Source organism: Staurois parvus, unplaced genomic scaffold (assembly GCF_062004578.1).
Source record: "Staurois parvus isolate SC_StPar_1 unplaced genomic scaffold, SC_StPar_1.0 ptg000009l, whole genome shotgun sequence".
Lineage (NCBI taxonomy): Eukaryota > Metazoa > Chordata > Amphibia > Anura > Ranidae > Staurois > Staurois parvus.
Genome location: NW_028317805.1, coordinates 2,558,599 through 2,583,493, shown reverse-complemented (window position 1 = coordinate 2,583,493; position 24,895 = coordinate 2,558,599). Strand labels below are relative to the sequence as shown.

The following is a 24,895-nucleotide window of genomic DNA, read 5'->3' as shown; positions in this document are numbered from 1 at the left end:
ACAGTTGTGCAACAAAGTCAATGGCAAAAGTCACATCCAAGTTGCACACATTGAAAGTGCTAATAAAAATCATACGACTGCGGGGTCACACAAGTGTTAATGGAGCCTTAGAGTGCACTCACTTTTTTTTTTTTTTTTTTTTTTTTAACGTGGTTTTAACTGAACTCTGCCAGAGATTGATTGCCCCCAACTTCCCCGCTGGTTGGCACTCACACTGGACTAAAAGGAACTGTTCCCAGGAACACTTATGCCAAGCAGCCCACAGTGATCAATACTTCAGTACTTAGACTTTTATGGAGACTTCTATTTTCTGGCACGGTTTGCACTCACACTGAAGCATACTGTTCTGGATCACAAGTGAACCTCACCCAAGGTTTTTGGATTTTGACATTTTTCATCTACAGCTAACAAACTCCCCAGCATGTTATCCTATGTGTCCATGCGCACACAGACTGTAATCGACATTTTTTGGCAGGGGCGTTTTTTGGCCGGTAAAAAAACCCAGGACTAGTGGGTTTCCAGAGGAGTTTTTTTAGCTGTAAAAACGCTTGAACGTTGAAAAATGCTGCTAATCGCTGCAAACCAGCATTTTTGTTTGACAAAAAAAACCTAAAAAAAGCAAACGCGGAAAAATACCACTAAACCTTAATACAAACACACAAAACCTGAAAAACTCACGTTTTTAACTTGACTCTACACAGCTAATGTTATGAGTGTTCTTAAAATACCCTGTGTGCTTGAAGCCTTGAGCTAGCCATACAGTGGAAGAATTAATGTGTGAAGACAGTAATTTTAAGTTGGTTTGATTTTCTACTGCTCAGTGTGGTCAAATCTGCTACGAAGGAAAAGGATGGAAAATGTTTCTTCTTTCTGATCTGATTGAACAAATTTTTAACTACTGAATGTGATTCCCATTCAAAGTCGCATTTACTTGTCCGTCAGTAAATGGAATGATAAAATTAAAAAACAAAAACATAATTAAAAAATCAAACCTCGCCATGGCAATTGAACATTTTTCTGGACTTCCATATGAAAATTGTATAGTCATACTTATGGTATTATGGAATGATCTTCATGTAAACTTTTGCTCAAAAATCAATGTATGGCCAGCTTTACCTATAGATAGTTCTGCACCCAAATACATAGTTCTCAGCAACTCTGTCCATTGTTACCAGTACAATGAGCTGCATAACTCTCAGTACAAGATTCCATTTATTTCTGTGCAGATGTAGAAAGGTTTATACACATTTGTGTAAAATCGAGTTTTATGTTTTTAGCTGTTTGCAATTTTCAGCTGATGACTTAAAACGTTGTAAGACTAAAACTGCCATGTTTACTAGAGTAAAAGCAGATATCTGATCTCCGAGGCATGAGAAAAATGTTATTTGTAAGTACAAAGGATAATTGAGTGGAGATCTCCAGGGAACAGGGAGGCGCGGAAATGAAATCACCAGCCAGAGTTAATATTCTTTGCAGGTAACCTTCCAATTTGCTTCCTCCAGAGCGACAGTACATGCACATCCACTGTTTGGTCACGTGACTCTGAGCGTCGGCGAGCTGTAATTCTGAAGCTGGAGGGAATTCCTGAGGTCTCTGCAGTCAACTGACTGGGAGGATTAGTTATTTATAGTTGGCTCCAGCTGGTTTATAGACATTACACACAAGGTGCTGTACTTTAAACTTTGTGCTGTCTTTACGCCAGCAAACTGTTTTGTGTGCTGATAGATGTATTATATATATATCATTGTGTTTTGTTTTTAATTTTGTATTGTTTAAGCTTTTTTTTTTTTTTTTGTATGTCACCTTTTTCAAGGAAGGGAAAAAAAAGTGAAGCTGTTTTTTGTCTAGACTTGGAAAAATAATAGGTTGGTTTGATAGCAGCCACCACTAGATATTCACTAACATTTCCAGTACGTTTCTGCTGCTAGCTGGAGCTTGTAATAGAACGTGGTACTTCCTGGTATGGGGGAACATGCTTTTCCCCTCTGCTTCCCACAGTGCGGTTTTGGACAGAGAACTTAAATTTGAGCATGATTCCACAATGTGAAAGTCAAAATTTGTGCTGGGGTGTTTAGTCTTGTGGGAGTAGATCAGTGGTGGGAAGGTAGTGCTGGAAAGTACATGGCCTGGAACTGAGCAAAGCTAAGGGGAGGGCCAGCATGACTGGGGCTTGCAGTCGAGGCAGATGTTCTAATAGGGTGGGAGTATATTCATTTGGTAGGGGTGGTGGCTTACCTGATTGGAGTTTTTGAGTGAAGAGGGAGGTCTTTCCAGGATGAGGAGAGCGGTTGGACTTGTCAGGAGTCAGTCAGAGCTTGTGCCAGCACGGGTGAGGTTTCTCCCGCCCTCCCTGGACCTGTTTCATTGGTTTGTTTCAAGTTCCTGGCTCTGTCCTTGCTGTTTGTCTTGCTGTTTTTTGGGGTTTTTGTTTCCTTTCTTTTATTTGCATTTTGTGTCTTGGGGTCCTTGTCTTGAGTTTTTTGTCAAGGCAACTGGCTGGGGTCGCTGAGTCTTTGAAGGCGGTGCTGGAGTGATATTTTTGAGGATTATGGGCCCATCGTAGGTATGGGTGTCCCTTCTCAGTTATAAGGTTACGTTGGTAAGGTTGTAGTTAATGTGCTGTATCTGGGACTACGTAGCTGTAGCATTGTCCCTTAGCGGTGTAGGAGCGGCTGAGGGCCTTCTCATTGGGTGTCCAATACAGCCAAGTTATTTTGATGTGATTAGCAGTGCCTTCGAAGACCTTGAACCCGGTTGGGATCATTAATGTCAGTTAATACATTGATTGTACTTTATGAAGTGTTATGTAATAGGTTAAATAAATGGGCTGCTATGGCCGTTTTGACACCTAAGAAGGAGAGTTGTGTGGTTATTTCAGGTGGGGAAGGTTGAGGGGTGGTTGTTTTATTAGTTGGCTGGTAAGTATTAGCCTCGATATTCTGCATGTCCCTCAGTCAAGTACTCTGTGGTGTTTGTTATCAAGCAAACCTATTACTTTGCCCCGTCTAGACAAAAGTACAGTTTTATGTTGACTATATTCAGGCCCAAGACGAAAAATTTATATATTGTAGCTCATCAGTTTTAGATGTAATGGCTGTATTCATTTTTTTTTTTTTTCTCTTGGTGATCCTACCAGTAACACACTTCCTGTTCAAGGCTGACAACACTCGGGGCCGGTTCACACTACAGAAACATATTCCAGATGTGTTCCGGATGCGTTTTTGCATGCGTGTTTTTGGTGCATTCCGGTGCCTTTTTGATGAGTTCCAGTGCGTTTTTTTTTTATACATTCCAGTTCTTTTTCCCTCTCTTTACCTTCAATTTAAATAGGGACATGTGCGTTCCAGTGCGTTTTTTGGTGCATTCCATTGCGGTTTTGCTGCGTTTTACCGCGTTCCTGTACATTTCTGTGCTGGAACTGCAAGCACTGATGTGAATTATGACATTGACAACCATATAACCTACTTTGTTAGTTTTGGATGCGGAAAAAAAACAACTGAAACACATGTAGTGTGAACTGGCCCTTACTGTACTGTATTTATGGAGAAGCAGCAATGCCCACTACAATTTTAAAAATGAATTCCTGGAATGGATGTATTGTACATGCTTGGAACAATGTAACTATGTATATACCATTCCTGGCCGATACCCCTGGAAGCTGAAAATCACTGAAGTTGACAACACTTCTCCGGTGTTCTCCACTTACTTCCGGGTCCCATGCTGAGTGGCTGGACTGCTGAACACAGGAGGTTCACTGTTTTGAACAGGTGCCATTCAGAGAATAAATGAATTAATGCAAGCATTCTTTAGACAAGGTGGAGAGTATGACATCATTGCCTTGTCGCTCCACACCATCCAATCAGAGAATGCTTTGCATTCATTTAGAAAATGCAAAGCATTCTCTGATTAGAGTCCGTGCTGAGCAGTTGACCTTCTGTATTCAAAATGCATTAGGCCACTGTCCAACACTAGTGAAGAATATCACTGCGAAAGTGGTGTCTACTTCAGTGATTTCCATCTTCCAGGGGCATCGGCCAGGTATGGTATATAAATACAGTAGTTACATTGGTCCAAGCTGGACTAGTATAACTTTGTATAAAATATTTATACCTGGAATTCTTTAAAGATTAAGTTCACATTTTGCACAAAAATAATGTACATTTTTTTGCAGGTAAAATTGTGCATTGTTTTGTCTGCTGGGGTCTGTAAAGCTTTGCACCAGCAATCAGTAGATCGCTGGTACCATGCAGGTCTCCTGCAGATCTGTCAGTATATCTACTTGCCCTTGTTTTCAAATCTGACAGTACAGGGGAACGTCTCCCTGTATTTCTGTCACAGGGAGGGAGGAGCAGTGGGCGGCAGCTGCAGCATTGGGAACATGTTACATGTTCCACCCTAAAAACGGGTGGAACATGTTACATGTTCTCAAAAGTGAACTTATCCTTTAAGACTACAGAACTCCTGCTTCTCTCCTTATCTCATTAACATAGGGTGGCTCTGTAGTCCACAGAAAGTTGGATTCTTGGCAGTTCAATGCTGCAGAGACAGAGTTGTCAGCTCAAACAGGAAGTTAGGAGCACACTGGCAGGATCGCAAAGTATTTTTTTTTTCTTTGCCTGAAGCGTTTTTAAGGAGACAAAACCTGGGAAAACTTCTATGTATTATAGAGATGTGACGAACATATTTTATATTTTCCAAAGTTATACACATTGACAAACCAAAAAAAAAAGCAAACAGGAGGGATTGCCTACATTTTAAGTCCTCGTAAACACAATTCAAAGGTACAGATAGAACCTTTGGTTTGTGCCTTGGAAATTTCCCCTTGTCAAATGGATTTCTTGCAAGAGAGGACAATGAAAAGACATGGTACTGCGGTGTCAAACAAGGTCAGATGCCGATGTCTATTTCGAATGATTTTGTGTAATGGGCTGATTGGATGAAGACACTCCTCTCACTCCAGGGAGCCAGGAAGTAACTTTGTGCTTAAAAAAGTAACAGTAAAATATAAATGTTTACATAAAGTAGAACTAAAGCCAAATTTCTTTTTATTTTGGATAGAGTAAGGTTATAACCGCTGAGAGATTTTTTTTTTTCCCCCCATCTGTGCCTGTTTGGGGAAGATTCCCCTTCATTTCCTGTTCCAAAGTCATAACAGGAGTCTAGAGACAAACTTTCCAAAGTGAGGGAAATCCCATGTTGTCACCAGAGCTCGTCTCCATTGGGAGATTTCACCGCTTTGTGTTCTGGTAACAGCTGAAAATTTGGGATCTTTTTTTCACTTTGACACTCAGTCATAACAGTTACGACGTATAAATTGTAATTGAAGAAAGGCAGCTTCTTTCAGAGGCTTGTACATGGAGCTTTTAACGCATAAGATATCTTCTCCATAAAGTATCCATGAGTCACCATGGGCTAGCGGCTCTTCTATGTAGCTTCTTCAGACGGCCAAATTTAGAATGTAATTGTCCTACTGTCACTCGCTGTAATATCAACTGAAGACTTTAAATTAAACAGGAGAGAACATTTGATGTCATGGTGCAGTGCTTGATCACTATTTAATGAAGAGTTAAAATTGTTTCAGTTTGATCTTCAAATAAAAAACCAGAGGGCCCTTTACAGGTTCCTTCATATTTCACACGACAGTCTTCATATACCCTGATCAATCATTTAGTAAAACTAAATATATTTTTCCAGTAAGCCTGTTAAATGCTGAAGCAGCAAATTACAGAACTGAACATGAGCTGTGAAAGGAAGAGAAGCTTGTTTTGTTCTATAAAGGTGCACAGGGTCTCCTACCATTGTAATTATTAAGAATACAAGATTCGCTCCCCCTAGCTTTACAGTCACACTTATTTGTGTGGTTAGCTGTCCCTGGGACATCTCAGACTATTTTATTAAGAGACATTTTGAACAGACCCCAACTATAATTTTAGGTTTTTATGTGCATTTTCTTTCATGGTTTTATTTACAATAAAAATGTTTTCTGTTAATTTCCAACCAGGCCAGCCTATGTGTGTTTATATGCGTGTGATTTTTATTTTATAACATTCCCATAGCATCTATAGTCTGCTTCTTCAGCAACACTTCTAAAGGTTGTCAACACTCTTCGGCGAGTACCACTTTCTGCAAAAAGGACATCCATCTGTTTATTGCTCTACCAGCAAAGAACCCTTTCTAAGGTCTTTCTGTCTAAAGTTATCCCTCCGTTCTTCCAACTTGAAATTGTGGCTGTGTGTCCACTTCAAACACATTTTTATTACAGTTACTAAAGTCAACCTTGATATATTTGAACATTTTAACAATATGTCCTCTCAAGCACCTCTTCTCCAGAGTAAATAACTGTAACCTATGTAATTGATCCTCCTAGCAGAGATCCTACATCCCCCTTGTTCATTTTGTTGCTGTTCTTTTTAAACCATTCCTGAGGATTTGTGACTAAAACCGAACTGCTTGTTCAAGATGAGGCTGAACGCGTGTTTTGCAAAGTGGTAGAATTGTTGATTTATCTCTGGAATGTATGCCCTTTTTAATGCTAGCTTTGGTAGCTGCGGCTTGACATTGCATGCCATTTCTTACTTTGTACTTCTTTCTTCATTTTTTACTTAAGTCCTCATGCACACTGGACGTTTTTACAGCTGCTGTTTTTGGCTTTTATATCCAATAATGGTGTAGCACTAAATAAACATACAAATTACTATAAATAAAATACAATCAAAATAACATGTGTCACACAATGGTATAAATACTGTGTAAGATCCTACTGGATCTATAAAAAGTGTAAGAAAATGTGCCAATAATAATTTTCTAAAGTGCAATGAATAAATGGGTCTTAAACCAAGGACCCAATAAGGTGCTAGCAACCAGTCCCTAAAGGGATCAACTCCCAACTAATAAGTGATAAAAATAGTGAAGTATCCCCACTCTGGGATATATATCAATGTTAACACAAAGTGACTGGTGTAAATATCCACATAAATTAATATACATAAAAGCCAAGTGTCCAAACAATACAACAATCTCAATAACAATTGATGTGTAGCACTGCCTTTATCTTCATAAAAGTGCTCCAGTGCTGGTGCAAATGGTGAGCATATATCCTAGATAGCAGGCATGCCCCCTCACCTCCTTGATGCGACCCACAAGGGTCAACACGCCTTTTCAGATCTCCCTGGATCCTACTGGTATTGATTTTCCAGGCCACTCAGGTTCCAAAGCCCCTCCAATATGAAAACACTCCTCGATAAACAGGTACCGCAGTATATGTATCAACAGGTGAACCTCATATTAGGACCATAAAGGGATAAAAAACAGATCTCCCATAGTGCAATACTGTTTATTTGTATAAAAACATATTAAATCGCCAAGTTCAGACTCACATGTAAGCAGATCAAACAGCCTTTTTCACCACTCAGCAAGGGTCACGTGTGCGTGACGTAACGCGTAGATGCGGCGTGGTGATGCACTTCTGGTAAAGCGCCATCTTACTACTCCAGAGTGTATGCAGTACACCCATGCTGAGTGGTGAAAAAGCCTGTTTGATCTGCTTACATGTGGGTCTGAACTTGGCGATTTACCCATTTATTCATTGCACTTTAGAAAGTTATTATTGGCACGTTTTCTTACACTTTTTATCAGGCACGGACTGATAACTCATGGGGCCCCTGGGCAATAGGGGATCATGGGGCCCCTGTGTCCTTGCCCAAACTCAAAAAAGCCTATGAAAAAGGTACCAGGGGCATCTCATGGGGCCCCCTACTGGCCCTGGGCCCTCGGGCAGTGCCTGAGTTTCCAAATGGTCAGTCCACCCCTGCTTTTTATAGATCCAGTAGGATCTTACACAGTACTTATACCATTGTGTGACACATATGTTATTTTGATTGTACATTTATAGTAATTTGTATGTTTATTTAACGCTACACCATTATTGTATATATTGCATTCATTTTTGTTGGCACATAGAGGATTAGGTGTGAGCAACTATTCATTGTTAGGGTTCCATAGCAGCGCTGGGGGATCTTTGTTATTTTGTTTTTGGCTTTTGATGGGTTTTTTTCTACAGCCAGTAATCTCCCCAGCATTGTATCCTATGTGTCATGTACACACAGACTGTAATCAATATTTTTTGGCAGGGGGTTTTTTTGGCTGGAAAAAAAAACCCCAGGACTAGTGGGTTTCTAGAGGAGTTTTCTAGCTGTAAAAATGCTCTAACTGCATATCGTGGTAAATAGCGGAAAACCAGCATTTTGGATGTTTTTTTGACCAAACTAATTTTTTTTTTTAGTTAAATAAAACTCTAAAAAATGCTAAAAACTGCAAACTCAAAAAAACTGGCTAAACGCTACTTTACACAGCTAATGTTACCAGCATTATTATAACGCCCAGTTTGAACTAAGCCTGATTAGAAATTAACATAGTTTCTTTCACATTCATTGAGGGACACAGGATTCAGAGACAATTGAGTTAGAATGCCACCTACAGGAGGATTGGAAATTGGCAAAAAAGCCTGGTATAACTCCACCCCACTCCAAGCATGCCTCAGTTCTTTGCTAATGTCCTATGAGAATTGACATCTTTTCTTTTTTTTTCCTCTGAGAAAAGTTTAACTCTTCGAATAGCCACTTTTTCTTTTAGTTCAAGATTACATTTTTCTTCGATAAAGTCTTAATCTTCACACTGCTTGAGCTAGTTTTTTTTTTTTTTTTTTTACAGCTATCTTTTGATGCCTAGACCTTGAGGGAGAAGGCCCTCTTGGACTGTGTGATCTCCTTGATGTTTAAAGCCATCACACGTGGAAGGCATACTTCATTTGGCATGAGGACTAGGAGGAGTAGGATGAATCATGCCCGTTTTATATGATCAGGCCTGGATCAACAACTGGTCTTGAGTACTGAGCACTTACAATCTTGATCCAGAGACTGCTAGCAACCTATTCCTTAAGATCTTCATACAGGGCAGTTCTCACATGGCTTCCCCCGTGCATCCACCTTGTCTCCATGAGATTTGAATTCAGTTTTCTCAGCACTTCAGAAACTGTCCTTTGAGTCTATAGGGGATACTCCACTTTTCACTCTCTGACAAGGTTGTTGCCGTCACCTCAGTGACATGTCTGTACTGGCTGCTTTATCCTGTAAAGAACTTTTTCTGATCTTGTACAAGCACAAAGTGGTATTTAAAGCCAGAACCTCCTTCTTCCCATGGTGATGTCAGCCTTTTACCTTAACCAGTACGTTTTTTCTTCCCTCTCTCTGTCCATTATTTCAGAAGGAAACTTTCCTTCAATGTTCAGATGTAGATTGAGCTGTTATTGTCTACCTTGCAGTCACTGCCTCCATTGGGAAGACTGACTTCTTCTTTTGCATTCATGATGGTCCCCATAAAAGGAAACCAACTTCTTTTTCCCCTATTTCTCGGTGGCTCATTCAAGCTTATAATCTTAAGGATTGGCCCCACTCTGTTCTGTCATTCTACTTTCTACTTTTCTGTTTCTCTACCTTTTACTATACCTTTTTATGTGGGATTTTTAGCATCAGGAAGTAGGTTCCCAGATTTGCAAAGGTGCCACGTTATCTTTTGCTAATCTGTTCTATAAGTTCTTCATGCTGGATGTCCAGGCTTTCTCTGATGCCAGCTTTAGACATAAGGTCCTTCAGGTAGCTCTTTGAGTTGCAGGCAGTCCTTCATATAGTTTAGTTGGGCCTTCTAGCATTTTGTCTGCTGTGTTGCCTGTCCTTCAGTTGAACATGTCAGTTTTCTCTGAATCCTATGTTTCTCCATGCATGACAAAATTGGATTTTTGTATTTGGCTAAAACCCCTTTATTGGAGTTCATTGAGGGACACAAGTCCCAACCCTCTTTATGGCCTCGCCCTCAGCACTGCTTGTTTCAGACTAAGGCATACTGGTAGCGGTCACAGGTTTTTTTTGTTTTGTTTTTTGCCAGTGTCCAAATCCTCCTGTAGATGTGAGTATAACCCTATTGTTTCTGAATCATGTTCCTTAGTCAACTGCAAGAACAGTATTTTATGGGAAGTACAGAAACAATTGAGTACTGTCCGTGATCCTTTTTTTATTTGCACTAACATACAATTTTGAGGACAAGCTTTTGGGGTATGCCCCCTTCTTCAAGGTCCAAACAGTACTGTACTGCTTGGACTTTGGAGAAGGAGACATACCCTGAAAGCTTGTCCTTAAAATTGTATGTTAGTGCAAATAAAAGTATCACGGACAGTACTCAATTGTTTGTCGCAAGTGCACTAGTACGGCTACAATCACCTCAAGCAAAATGGGAAGTACAAAAATCCAATTATTGCTGGCCCACAGCCTCTTTTTCCCAATAGAAAATCTTTTGTTGTGCAGGATTTTTATGTTAAAATGCAGTGTACTCTGGAATTTGAAACATAAAATTCTTGCATATAGTAGCGGTAAACTACACAAAATGCCATGTAATTGTTTACAGCAGTTCTCAAATGTCTCTCAAAAGTAAACCTGCAAATTGAGAGTAAACTAGCTCTTTTCAACTATGCCATGTTACATATATATAATTAAATCAATATACACCAATTTTGTTTAATATGTATTAATGATAAAGCCCCTATAGCACTACCTGAATATAAAAATAGTATTCTTATTTGGTGCCCCTTTGCAAAATAGCTATTTGATCTTGCCATAAATAATTATTGGAGTGATATAAACCTCTTTGTAGAATTTCTGTTGAGTGTATAATTTTTTTTTTCCATACAAAAGTCTTACAATTTAATATGATGTCCTTGCTTCAGGTTATATAGGGAAATTGTACTGGCTCATAAATTAATAGAAGGGACAGACTGACCTTTGAATGTGGCTTGTATCATAGTTTGAGTCTTCTTGGACAGTGTGATGTTCTCTGTGAACTGGTATCCAAATGTTTTTGAAAATCCAAAGGTTTTACATCAATCACAGCACTTATAAACCTTTGGCCAATGATGATGTCATCTAAGCCCTCATTAGCACATCTCCCACACATTTTGTCAAATACTGTTTAGGTATTCATTTTTTTTTTTTTTGCAAAGTGCTATGGGAAATTTTGTGCAGTGACATTCTGTTCCTTCCAGATTGTTTTTGAGGTTAACCTTGTTTTAAGGTAATATACTTTTTAGGTAATGAACTTTACCTAAAATTGTAAAAAGGAACTGTCACATTTTTACAGATTTATTTAAATCTGTGGGGATACATGTACTACTGTATCTACAATCTTGCATGGCTGTACCTTCAGCTCCTGGGAGTTTACTCCCAGATCCACCGCGTTTCTTCTCCCTGACACTCTGCAGCATGACAGATTTCAGTAAATCCCTAGTAAAGCTTCTATAATAATTTGGTATGTAGGCTGCCAATTAGTGCTCAGGAAGCAAAACCTTATTAAGAGTTGATAGTAAGCTATAGGGACTTTTGCTAGAGGTGATCTTGGACCACAGAAGTGAGTTTCATTCACACTTTCTTTTCCCAAATATAGCTACTAGGTCTTCATAAAGTTAATTTTAAAGGAGACATCCTGGATAAGCAAAATAATCACCCATTAGTACACTCCCTACACAAAACATTAATTATAATATTTTGAAAATCCTTACCATTTAGGAGAAAAGTCTAATTTAATTTTCATGACCTAATCAATGTAATTAAAAAGATAACCACATCTGCTCTGCCAAGAGGTGTAACAGCAGGGATTAAATCATATCTTCTCCTCTCTCTCTACAGTAAAAGGAAACTACAGTTCCCATCAACCACAGGGCATTGTAGTGAATGTGGGGGGGTACACTAAGCTTGTACATGTTGAATCTGTCTGAGTCTCGGTCCGCCCACCACTGCAAGTGGGGCTGAATTACATCACTGCTTCCTAGAAAAAGAAAGAAAACCCCAGAAGGGATGTGCCAAGACCAGAGCTGGGGGAATAGGAGGCATAGCAGCCACTGGTCTTACAAACAGGAAACCAAAGAGAATTCATGGTTTGATCTGAAAATGAATAGTCTATTTCAGAGCAACTACTGAGTGAACCAGAAGTTGGATGACATATTCAGTGAAGGTAGGAAATCAGCAGCAAGAACATGTAAAGACATTTTTCCCGAGTTCTGCTTTAAGGGAAATGTAAGGGAAACCACTAGACAAGCCGCTTAATACATAGTTAAAAATACATGTATGTTAAAAATTCACCTGCCATCAAAACCTTGCCATGAGGTGAAACCAAGAACATCACTTTGCTTCTTCCTGAATCAGCTTTATAGACTTAGGAAGCCTAATTCCTGAATTGGGAAATAGGTGCATCACCCAGCTGCCTTTCTCTGTGGTAGAGCCACTTAAACCCCAAGAGTTGCTGCACAGAATTAAAAAAAAAAAAAAAAAAAAGTTTATAAAGCCATACATAATAAATAATTAAAAAAAATAATAATAATATATATATATATATATATATATATATATATATTTTTTTTTATTTTATTTTTATTTATTTTTTTTTTTTCCCCTCTATCTTTTCTGACTTTTTTTTTTTTTTACTAGTTTTGCTTTTGGCTAGGGTCAGAGTCACTACTGGAAGCATGAGGTGATGCCTGGACCCTACAGAGGTTGCACAGGCAGTCCAACTCCTCCAAGATGGCACATCAGCACGTGGCATTGCCAGAAGGTTTGCGGTGTCTCCAAGTATTGTCTCAAGAGCGTGGATGAGATTCCAGGAGACAGGCAGGGCCATAGAAGGTCCTTAACCCATCAGCAGGACCAGTATCTGCTCCTTTGTGCAAGGAGGAATAGTATGAGCACTGCCAGAGCCCTACAAAATGACCTCCAGCATGCCACTAGTGTGACTGTCTGTAACCAAACGATCAGAAACAGACATCTCCAGGGTGGCTTGAGGGCCAACGTCCTCTAGTAGGCCCTGTGCTCGTTGCCTGGCACCATAGTGCTCGATTGGCATTTGCCATTAAACACCAGCATTGGCAGGTTCGCCACTGACGCCCTGTGCTTTTCACAGATGAGAGCAGGTTCACCCTGAGCACATGTGACAGACGTGAAAGGGTCTGCAGAAGCCATGATGAACATTATGCTGTCTGTAACATCGTTCAGCATGATCGTTTTGTTGGTGGGTCAGTGATGGTCTGGGGGGGAGCATATACATGGAGGGACGCACAGACCTCTACAGGCTAGCCAATGGCACCCTGACTGCTGTTATGTATTGGGATGAAATCCTTGCACCCACTGCCAGACCCTACACTGGTGCAGTGGGTCCTGGGTTCCTCCTGGTGCACGACAATGCCTGGCCTTATGTGGCGAGAGTATGCAGGAAGTTCCTGGGGGATGAAGGAATTGATACCATTGAATGGCCTAAATCCAATAGAACAGCTCTGGGATATCATGTTTCAGTCCATCCGCCGCCACCAGATTGCACCTCAGACTGTCCAGGAGCTCAGTGATGCCCTGGTCCAGATCTGGGAGGAAATACCCCAGTACACCATCCGTCATCTCAGGAGCATGCCCTGACATTGTCTGGCATACATACAAGCACGTGGGGGCCATACAAACTACTGAGTACTATTTTGAGTTGCTGCAATGAAATTTCAGCAAAATGGACTAGCCTGCTGCATCATTTTTTCACTTTGATTTTCAGGGTGTCTTTGAATTCAGTCCTCTGTATGTTGATAATTTTCATTTCCATCAAACGATGGGGCATTCTTACGTTCTTGTCAGTATAGATATCCAGCATGATATTTTTCCCCATTGAGATCTGATGTGTTTTCAAAGTGTTCCTTTAATTTTTTTGAGCAGTGTATATGTATATGATATAATTTTGTTTTTACTGTGTATTTAGCGGTTTGCCCTAAGTTCTGTCTAAGATTAATTTGAATATGTCTCCCCATCAACCCACAAAGTGCATAGGTTGTTGTAAGATTTAAACAGTTATGTGGTTCTGTTATTTGACAACCTAAATACAAATGGTTTTATTTCTTTCTTGATAGACTGAATCAATGGGGAATGGTCACCCTTGCATTACATGGAAGTACAACTTTTTACAGCAGCTTCAATACATAAAAGTGTAAGGAGTATGGTTTAGAAGACATGGGGCAGAACTTCACATGAGCAGGGCTTTGAACAGGGGCACCCATAGAGGAGCTCTGGAATGGTGGTTGAATGGATTAATCGATGTAGTACATGTCCGGAAGCAACAGTCACTTATGTTTAGAATTTTACAAAATGTTAGTTCCCTTACCTTAATCATACAGTACAAGACTCAGGCAACCTATTTATACACCATGAATTATTGGATCATACCTTCAGGTGAATGGACACTGGCAACCTTTTGAAGACTCGCCCCAGAGCACCTCCCTTTTAACCCTACCCCACTGTGAGTCCCCAGGTTTGGTTTTTTTTGGTTGTTTTTTTGTTTTTTTGCTTGTGTCTCTAGGTGATGGACCTCTTCTTTCCTGAGAAATCAACTTTTTAAATAACTTTTTCTTATAATGATTCTTCAATCTTCCCTCGTGGTCTTCTAATGCCTATACTGAAGCGGAACGTTCGAATCAATGCAACCCCGGTGAAGTTGCCGGACCCCATGCTGTGGAGATGGCCTGTAACATTGCATAGGGCATTGGATCCTGCTTCACATCTGACAGTCAGTGCATCTCTAATATAGCTACAGAAATGATCTGGGAAAACCTCCATTCTATTTAAATTCTTGTCTGTCAGGCCAAGGAAGCTCTTTCTTTATAAGAAAAAGTCAGTTTAATTATAATTCAGATAATATAGGGGAGAAGAGAGCGGATGAAAGCATTTAATTGCACGGCACTTTTCAGACATGTATACTTTGCCAAACAGCATCTTTTCCAAAATATGTCATTACTGTGCAATTAGATTTCTAAATATAAGACTCCCTGAATACAGTTTTGGAATAAATGTGGGATGTATTTTTGTCCTGCCCTGTTATTGTTGCACTGTGATGTTTTGATTCACAGCAGTCTGTTTCAAGTAAACCTGTTGCAAACTTGAGTAATTCCAACTGCGCATATGATGGAAAATGCATAATCAGGGGTTAACTTCATTGAAAACCACGTCAGAAATGATCAGTGCATCCAGAGATACAGGCAGCTGAAATTATATACAATTATTCTCCCTGCTTGACACCCTCCCCTTCTGCCTGTTGCCAAATGAGACTACTTATATATACAGTATATGTCCTATATAGTGTAATGTTTAAGTTCCACTTACACTTTATGGTGTCACTGGGGTGACTCTGGCTCCAGTTCTTAATTTAGCTTGACATTCCATCTCTAGTACATACACTGGTCTTTCCCCAGTAAGATCGCACCCCAGCACACAGATTGGTCTTTCCCCAGTAAAATTCCACCTCCAGAACACACATTGATCTTTCCACAGTGAGATCTTATTCAGAGGACAAAGTTTTCTGCTAAGTGAGATCCCTTCTTCAGGACACATATGGTCTTTCCATGATGAGGTCATGCAGACAGAAATCACACTAAGTACTTTGGAGAGAGGCAAGTACATACTATAGAGGGATATGCTTTGTTCATTTTTTTATTTGCTGTTTACGACAACTTTTATACCGGAGTTTCTCGTAGGTAAATTGATTTCACAAGTTGTCGCACTCATGTACGCTGTGCCTGCTTGCACTACAGTGGCTCAAAAAATGTTGCAGAGGATGTAGCTATCAGCATTGTCTTATTATTCACAAGTCCCTTGTCAATCAGCACCTGGCCACACATAGTCTTGCTCACAGCCTGTGTTGCTAAAACCCTCACACTGTGTGCTGCAGTGCCTGGAAGGGGGTGCATGTGAGACACAAAGATTTGGCTCAGTTGGAAAAATGTGTAAAGGAATTTTTTATTTTTTTTGCTTTGAGGCTCACACTTCATTAGTAAGTAGGTTTGGGTCTTTTGGCTGTCATACAGGGGCCTTTAGTTGTATTTTAAAGAAGCCTCAAAGCTTGCTTTTACAGAATCTGACAATTTTTTAGGCTCTCATTTAAGTGTTGGGGCATTACCAAATATTGCAAAACATTATTGAATTGCGCAAAAAGCCCCTCTGGCTTGGTATGTACTTCCTACACAGTACATTTCTTTGTAAAGGCCATGCTGTAATTTCATCAACCATGAAACGTATCGTTGAATAGGAACATGCCTGTGGTGTTCAACAAAAGTTTACTTCAACATGTATAAATGTAATTTGTAGAGCACTTTTCATATGTCTAAGATGATTACACACGCTTAACCCATTAATTTTTAGGATGTTTTTCAGAAAACCGAACAGTCGACATGCATATTTAATGTCCAGGTTCTGTCAGAGTAGATATGCTTCCAGTGAGAGATTTTAATTTTTAATCTGTTGGTGTGGAACACCTCGGTGCAGCCTGTGTTACTCTTGAGCACCGATAGAGGATGGGGGAAGAAAGACTTCATATTATTTCAGTGCTGATTACAGTGGAGGTAAAAGCCTGCAGTTATAAAAACTGTAATATTCTATGTTGATGCACATTCCTGGAGACAGGCCCCTGCTCTTGCATTTTTCTCCAGCGTTTGTGGCTCAGGAATGTGTGTAGGTGTCCTGGTACAAAAAGGTTTATTTTCTTTAGTGCTGACAGGTAAAACCTCCTAATTTAAACTTCTGGTCTACCAAGAATACTGTATGAAGAAAAAGTTCTTTTGATGTTGTCTTCCTTTACTGGAATAGGTTTGTGTGTTTTCAGCACACGTTCGTTTTGATTTGTGTAACTGTGGGTACATTCAATACTTCACGGGTCATACAGCCGAGGGTTATGGGGCAGATACCGCCTGTCAAACTCACCCATTGAGATCAGTGGGGCCTAACTGCAAACCAAATGCTTGGCTTGTAGTTGCTGCACTGTCCTGCGATGTAAAATTGCTGTTTTTATAATTAAAAAGTAAACAAAACCAAAAAAAATGGGCATCAAAATGCAGCAGTAGCGCCTACTGAACTCCTTTTAGCTGGTGCTATCCCACACTCTGAAAAGCGATCCACAAATGATTGCTCTTTAGACGGGAGAAAGCATTAGTCCAAGTGTGAAAGATTCCTAATGACTACATTTTAGCTTCCAGGTTTTTCACTATTCGATATCTGTTGACCTGGAAAGCAAGCGTTACCTTTCTCATGCACACTGGACATTTTTACAGCGGCTGTTTTTGGCTTTTGACATTTTCTTCTACAGCCAGTGAACCCCCCCAGCATGTTATCCTATGTGTCCATGCACACGTAGACTGTAATGAACATTTTTGGCAGGGGTGTTTTTTTGGCTAGAAAAAAAAACAGAACTAGTGGGTTTCTAGAGGAGTTTCTTAGCTATAAAAATGTTCCAATTCTGAAAAATGCAGTAAATCATGGCAAACCACTGTTTTTGGACACTTTTTTGACCAAAAAAAATTTTTTTTTTGGTAAACAACTCTAAAAACCACAGAAGCGGAAAAACGCCGCTCAGTGCTAATACAAAAGTTCTAAAAAATGCTGAAAAACTCACACGTTTAATGTGACTTTACACAGCTAACATTACCAGCATTATTGAAATGCCCCGTGTGCATGGAGCCTTAATGTAGGATCTGCTACTTATTGGGAAATTTATGGGCATCTTAGTAGTGAGGGTGCATGCAGTTTATACTTTTCTGTAGTTTCCAATGGCAGTAAATAAAATCTGTTAAAGGAAATGTTTAACTATGATAAATTAAATGTAGGGAGCGGTCTTTGCTTCTGAAATCTGGTTACCTAGCTTATTGCTAATCCAGTTTCTTCCTTGAGTCGTTACCCCGCAACAAACATGCTGATCAGAAGTTTTGAATTATCTTTTTGCGCTATGGTTATTTCAGGTCAATGGCTCAAAGTACAAAAGCCAGGCAACTTGCATTTTCATTGAGGGATATATACAGTCAGGTCCATAAATATTGGGACATCGACACAATTCTAACATTTTTGGCTCTATACACCACCACAATGGATTTGAAATGAAACAAACAAGATGTGCTTTAACTGCAGACTGTCAGCTTTAATTTGAGGGTATTTATATCCAAATCAGGTGAACGGTGTAGGAATTACAACAGTTTGCATATGTGCCTCCCACTTGTTAAGGGACCAAAAGTAATGGGACAGAATAATAATCATAAATCAAACTTTCACTTTTTAATACTTGGTTGCAAATCCTTTGCAGTCAATTATAGCCTGAAGTGTGGAACGCATAGACATCACCAGACGCTGGGTTTCATCCCTGGTGATGCTCTGCCAGGCCTCTACTGCAACTGTCTTCAGTTCCTGCTTGTTCTTTGGGCATTTTCCCTTCAGTTTTGTCTTCAGCAAGTGAAATGCGTGCTCAATCGGATTCAGGTCAGGTGATTGACTTGGCCATTGCAGAACATTCCACTTCTTTCCCTTAAAAAACTCTTTGGTTGCTTTTGCAGTATGCTTTGGGTCATTGTCCATCTGCACTGTGAAGCGGCATCCAATGAGTTCTGAAGCATTTGGCTGAATATGAGCAGATAATATTGCCTGAAACACTTCAGAATCCATCCTGCTGCTTTTGTCAGCAGTCACATCATCAATAAATACAAGAGAACCAGTTCCATTAGCAGCCATACATGCCTACGCCATGACACTACCACCACCATGCTTCACTGATGAGGTGGTATGCTTAGGATTATGAGCAGTTCCTTTCCTTCTCCATACTCTTCTCTTCCCATCACTCTGGTACAAGTTGATCTTGGTCTCATCTATCCATAGGATGTTGTTCCAGAACTGTGAAGGCTTTTTTAGATGTCGTTTGGCAAACTCTAATCTGGCCTTCCTGTTTTTGAGGCTCACCAATGGTTTACATCTTGTGGTGAACCCTCTGTATTCAGTCTGGTGAAGTCTTCTCTTGATTGTTGACTTTGACACACATACACCTACCTCCTGGAGAGTGTTCTTGATCTGGCCAACTGTTGTGAAGGGTGTTTTCTTCACCAGGGAAAGAATTCTTCGGTCATCCACCACAGTTGTTTTCCGTGGTCTTCTGGGTCTTTTGGTGTTGCTGAGCTCACCGGTGCGTTCCTTATTTTTAAGAATGTTCCAAACAGTTGTTTTGGCCACGCCTAATGTTTTTGCTATCTCTCTGAAGGGTTTGTTTTGTTTTTTCAGTCTAATGATGGCTTGCTTCACTGATAGTGACAGCTCTTTGGATCTCATCTTTAGAGCTGACAGCAACAGATTCCAAATGCAAATAGCACACTTGAAATGAACTCTGGACCTTTTATCTGCTCATTGTTATTGGGATAATGAGGGAATAACACACACCTGGCCATGGAACAGCTGAGAAGCCAATTGTCCCATTACTTTTGGTCCCTTAACAAGTGGGAGGCACATATGCAAACTGTTGTAATTCCTACACCGTTCACCTGATTTGGACGTAAATACCCTCAAATTAAAGCTGACAGTCTGCACTTAAAGCACATCTTGTTCGTTTTATTTCAAATCTATTGTGGTGGTGTATAGAGCCAAAAATGTTAGAATTATGTCAATGTCCCAATATTTATGGACCCGACTGTATATCGTCAATATATTGTCTCAACTTCTAAATCTGGGAGGGCTTCCAATATACAGTCTCCGTAACCACGTGCGTACCTGCCTGTTATTCCTCTTTATTACCAGGACAGTTTCCAGTTTTCAGCTCTGTGATGGTTTGATTGACAATTACTTTTTCATACAACACTGTACTTTATTGATACAGATAGAGCTTTACTTTAATCATACCTAATAGTGGATTTTTTTTTCACTATGAAAGGAATAAAGACCAAAAATGTTGAGAAAAATCTTCTTTCAATAACATAAAAATGCCAGAATAGTATGAAAACCCCCCAAATGTTTTTCTATTAAAGTAGACCTCCCAAGGTGTTCTAATTTTTTGCCACAGGTTTACTGAAGGGTGGGGGGTGGTGTTAAAGAGCTTGGATAGGTGCACTAGATACATTAATGTACAGGGCAAACACAAAAAGTAGGCAGTGAAGGGGTTAATTTACTGGTCAAATACAGTGGTAGGATGGAGGTGAAGGGATTAATGTTCAAATGTGAAGGATAAAGGAGGTGAGGGGTAATATACCAGTCACTAGGGACTTTATTGCAGATAGTGTGTGTATGGGTGGGAGGGGGGCAGGAAAAGTTTAAAGAAATAGATTCTTGTGTCGCTGCAACAGAATGAATGGATAATCGGCTGCAGTCGCTGATCCATTCATAAACCATCTAATGATTGTTTGGTATTCAGTGCATTCATAAATAGCACTTGCTAAACAAAGGGCCACATTTAAAAAAGTACCATGGTGCTAAAGCAGAACACTAGCCAAAATGAAATAAAATTAATAATCTTTTAAAAGCTACAAATAACATCCAGTTAATTAAGGATTATTTTAATCTTATACTGGCTAATGAGAAAATATCCAGTATTATCAATGACATGCAAACTAAACTCCTTAAAATATGGGAACCATGGCTTATTAAAGTGTTGCTAAACCCTGGACCCTGTATTCACTATAACTGGTCTCCCACAGTACACACAACATGGAAATGCAATTATTTTAGTAAATATAAACTGCTAAATACCTTTTCTCATCAGCAGTACATGGCAGTCTTGGGACTTTTACTAGTGATCAGCTGAGTTTTTATCCTCCCCTGATTGTCCTATGAGGCTTTAGGACCCCTGACCCTCTGTCTGGACAGCGCAGATTGCTGATCACATGCAAGAATCACATCCCTCTATGTTGTCCCTTTTTCTCATCCTCCATTTCTGCCCTCTGATATCCTGATGCCTTGTTGCATACAAAATGAATGGGCTCAAATCACATTACAAAGAATCCCATATGATTTGAATAGGAATGCAATGCAATTCCTATTCAAATTACATGCGATTTCCAACATGGCACATGTGTGAACCAAAGCTAAAAAATGTCCTCATTGCAACACTACTCTTAACAGTAGATGTGCTGAAGGTCTGAATAGTATAGATGATTTAAAGTGGTTGTAAAGGCTCAAGGTCTTTTACCTTCATGCATTCCATGCATAAAGGAAAAAAATACTCACCTAAGCCCCCTCTCGATCCAGCAACGTACACTAGAGTCTCGGCTATTCCAGGACTCCTTCTACTCATTGGCTGTGCCTATGGCTCCCACTGCTGCTAATCACAACAGTAAAGGAAGATGAAAGAAAGAGCGCACAAACCTTGCGCATTACCTCAATAAATAGTGACTAATTTTATTAATAAGAAATATACTCACAAAATGATTGTATAACAGGCATGAGTAACCATAATCCAAACAGGGTATAACCCCCCCCCCCCCCCCCCGTTTGATTTACCTGTAACCCTGTTTGGATTATGGTTACTTATGCCTGTTATACAATCATTTTGTGAGTATATTTCCTTATTAATAAAATTAGTCACTATTTATTGAGGTAATGCGCAAGGTTTGTGCGCTCTTTCTTTCATCTTCCTCTACAGTTTTATTAAGCTTCCCCAGCTTCATGATAGAGCTGCACAACCTCTGATCACCAGTGGATGAATACACAACACGCTGCTTGTCACTAACGCCTGTTTGATCTGAGTCCTTGATCGCAGGAGATAATGGATCTTTAATCACAACAGTAAGCCAATGAGAAGATAGGGGGCTGGGCCCAGCTGGGGCTCTGTGTGTGAATGAACACACGGAGCAGCGGCTGGGGAGTGCGCATGCTCGGGTGACCCCATAGCAATCTGCTTGCCGTGGGGGCACCCGACAAGAGGGAGGGACCAGAAGTACCGTTGGGGGACCCGAGCAGAAGAGGATCCGGGCTGCTCTGCAAAACCACCGCACACAGGTAAGTATACCATGTTTTGTTTGTTTTTTGTTTTTTTTTCAGTTTTTTTGTTTTTTTAAATTAGGCCTTTAGAATCAATTTAACGGCGTCATGGTATCCAATTCATGATGCAGAAGGGATATTGAAAAACAAATGTGATGTTTGCCCCCTTGGTATTACTCTTTGCTCTGCATTACAGGTTTTTCAGCAATATCTGCTCACTGTTGTATATGTTATGTTTGTGTCTTTCAGACTGTGCATGCACAGAAGCCTCAATTTTTATCATTGCACTGTCAGGAAGTTGGTGGGAAGAATTATGAAGCATCTATGTCCCACGTGGACAAACTGGTCAAGTAAGTCTTTTTCCTTTGTATCAGTGTGATTACCATGAAAAACCGTTTAGCTGGAAATCCGGTGGTTCTGCTTGTCTTACTGTATGAATTATGTGTATAATTCGTATCGTACAGAAAAAGTTGGTTGTATCTTTTGTGCAGTCAAGGTGCCCCAGTATTGTAAAAATAATGTCCAGCTTAGAAAAATAAAGCTTGGTTTTGTGTGTGTCTATATATACATATATATACACACACACCCTGGCACGGGTTTTGAGGAGAACACCCATGCCAGAATGTAAAAAAAATGGCGTGGGGGGGGATCCATACCAGACCCTTATCTGAGCATGCAGGTCAGGAAAGGGGGTAGTGTGAAAAAAGACAGGACATGGTCTTTGACAAGTCCTTTATTAAAAGAAAAAACTAAAAGAATTTCCCCGCAGTAGATCCAACATCAATCATGATGTCTGCCGCTGACCCGAAAAAAGAATTTTAAAAAAAATGCTCCGCTCCCGACGCTGGCTCCCGACGCTGGCTTAACAGTTCTTAAAATATGTAAGGGGCGGGGCCAACAAATGACATCACATGTGTATATATATTTTAAGGTGAACCTTTGACAAAATGATGCAAGATGAAAAAAGCTTAAAGTGCTTCTAAAGTCTAAACGTTTTTTTAACACTAATGCAGTTTTAAACCCCCCCCCCAAACCCCTAAACACTTCCCAGCTACAGCAGATCTCTCCTTTCTTCCTGGTCTCACAGGAGACACAGGCAGCAAAGTGTGTGTGTGTGTGTGTGTGTGTGTGTGTGTGTGTGTGTGTCTAAGGACGCACACAGCCCAGCTTGGGAGAATTCCCGCATTTGTGCCCCCTCAGCACATTGCTTGCTAAGTGGGCACTTGGATTAGAGGAGGAGCATACATCGCTGTCAGCAGACTCCAGAGGAGGAAGTAATGGGCTAGCACTGTACAACACTGGACAGAGCAGGTAAGTATAAACTTTATTTTAATAAAAAAAATTAGCTTTACAGTCACTTTAATGTGAAGTATAATAACCATATTCTGATATGATCCAGTACACAATTGTGACACTATTTGAATGTCTATATCAGCCTTTCCTAACTTTCTAACCCTAGAAATTATTTTCAGGTCTCAGGGAACTCCTAGCAGGAAAATGCTACTTATATTGATAGTGGGAAGAATGCCTCCATTACAGTGGTGATCAGAATGCCAGCATTACCATCAACTAAAAAAGATCATTGGTGCATGCCGTTAGTTTTGCCAGGCGGCATTGGTAAAGCTCAAGCAACCCCTAGCAGCTTCTGGAAGAACTCTGGTTGAAAATGGCTGATCAAAAAGATCATGGATGCCTTACTGCTGGTTCTTCCAAGTGTTGTCTCTGGAGCTTTGCAGGCATCATCAGTTGGGTGGTCAATCCCTTAGGAACCCTTAGCAACCTCTGGAGGGACCTTGGGGCTCCACAGAACCCTTGTTGAGAATGGCTTCAGGATTTTTTATTTTTCTTGATAGCGTGCAGAAGGATAAAAACCTCTGTCAATTTGCTAACTGGGTCTTGGGAGAATTTCTCATTGATTCCCATCTAATAGAAAAGGACATGGAAGAGGAATCTCACTTTTTGCATATTTCATAGGTATCTTACATAACAGGGAGTGAGGATAAATTCCCCCCTAACGGCACAGACTGCAATGAAAAACCTGTATCTAAACCCTGTATGTAGCGGTCTGAACTTTGGCTTTTGTTTACCTGATACAAGCTGTTAATTCTAGACCTTCTTATGGCTGAAATCTGCATCCCAGCTGCTTGTTTAGCAATACAAATATCCTGAGCATGTTCCTCTGTCCTAACAGATCTACAAATAGATTAGATTTTCTGCAAAATTGTTCTTCGGCACTCGTCTGATAACTCTGTGAAATTAATAAGTAATTTGTAAAACAAATAATTTTAGCTTTTCCATTCCAGGGGGCTTGGTAAAAGCTTTGCGCTGTCACACACTATAAAATGAATCTAGTCATTCCAATAAATGTATTCAATTTATCAGGCTCTCCATTCCATTCAATGAACATTGTATATGTGGTGAGATGGTTCCCTCTAGTGTCTGGTTTAGCTATTACATGCATTCTAGTAGTTCTCTGGTTTAAGGCGGTATTAAAGCCAAAAACAAGCATTTATTTTATTACAGTTTACCAATTCTTAGACATCATGGCTGCATTTGTTTTCTTTTTAGGCTTTATTTCCTAATTTGTATCTGGTAATCTGGCCAGTAAGTCTGTTGTTTTTCAACAGAACAAGCTGTCCTGAAAATATATCCATTAAGAGTTTTGAGACACATTTACCACTGACAGGAGTGCTTACAATCATCATCTTTTATTTCTCCCAAAAGAAAAAAAACATGTTTGCTGTAACGGTTTGCATAACAGCAGTGTGAGCTGGAGTTTAGCTTCAATTAGTTAGTGACTCTAAATCTGCTAGTATATCTAACACTTCCCTCTCTTCACACTGAAAATGCTGTTTGCTGTGCCCCTCTGCTCTTTCATCCAGAGTGGGGGCACTCTTATTACAAGAGGTGTGTTACTGGCCAGATCACAAGGAGAAAACAGAGGGCAAAAGCCTAAAAAAAAAGGAAAACTAATGCAGCCACCACATCAAAGGATTGGTGAGTTGCAGTATATAAAATTTTTGCTTTTGGGTTTAATACCACTTTAAGCTTGAACTCACTGA

The 24,895-nt window shown here is 40.0% G+C and overlaps 1 protein-coding gene across 2 annotated transcripts in view; it reads left to right on the top strand.

Moving 5' to 3' along the window:
- The window catches only part of INPP5A (inositol polyphosphate-5-phosphatase A), a 569,268-nt gene that overhangs the window by 190,042 nt on the left and 354,331 nt on the right, over positions 1-24,895 (top strand). For both annotated transcript variants that reach the window (XM_089669171.1, XM_089669173.1), the window contains exon 3: positions 22,083-22,183. In XM_089669171.1, coding sequence (XP_089525297.1) covers positions 22,083-22,183 — 101 coding nt within the window. The remainder of the gene's footprint in view (positions 1-22,082; positions 22,184-24,895) is intronic.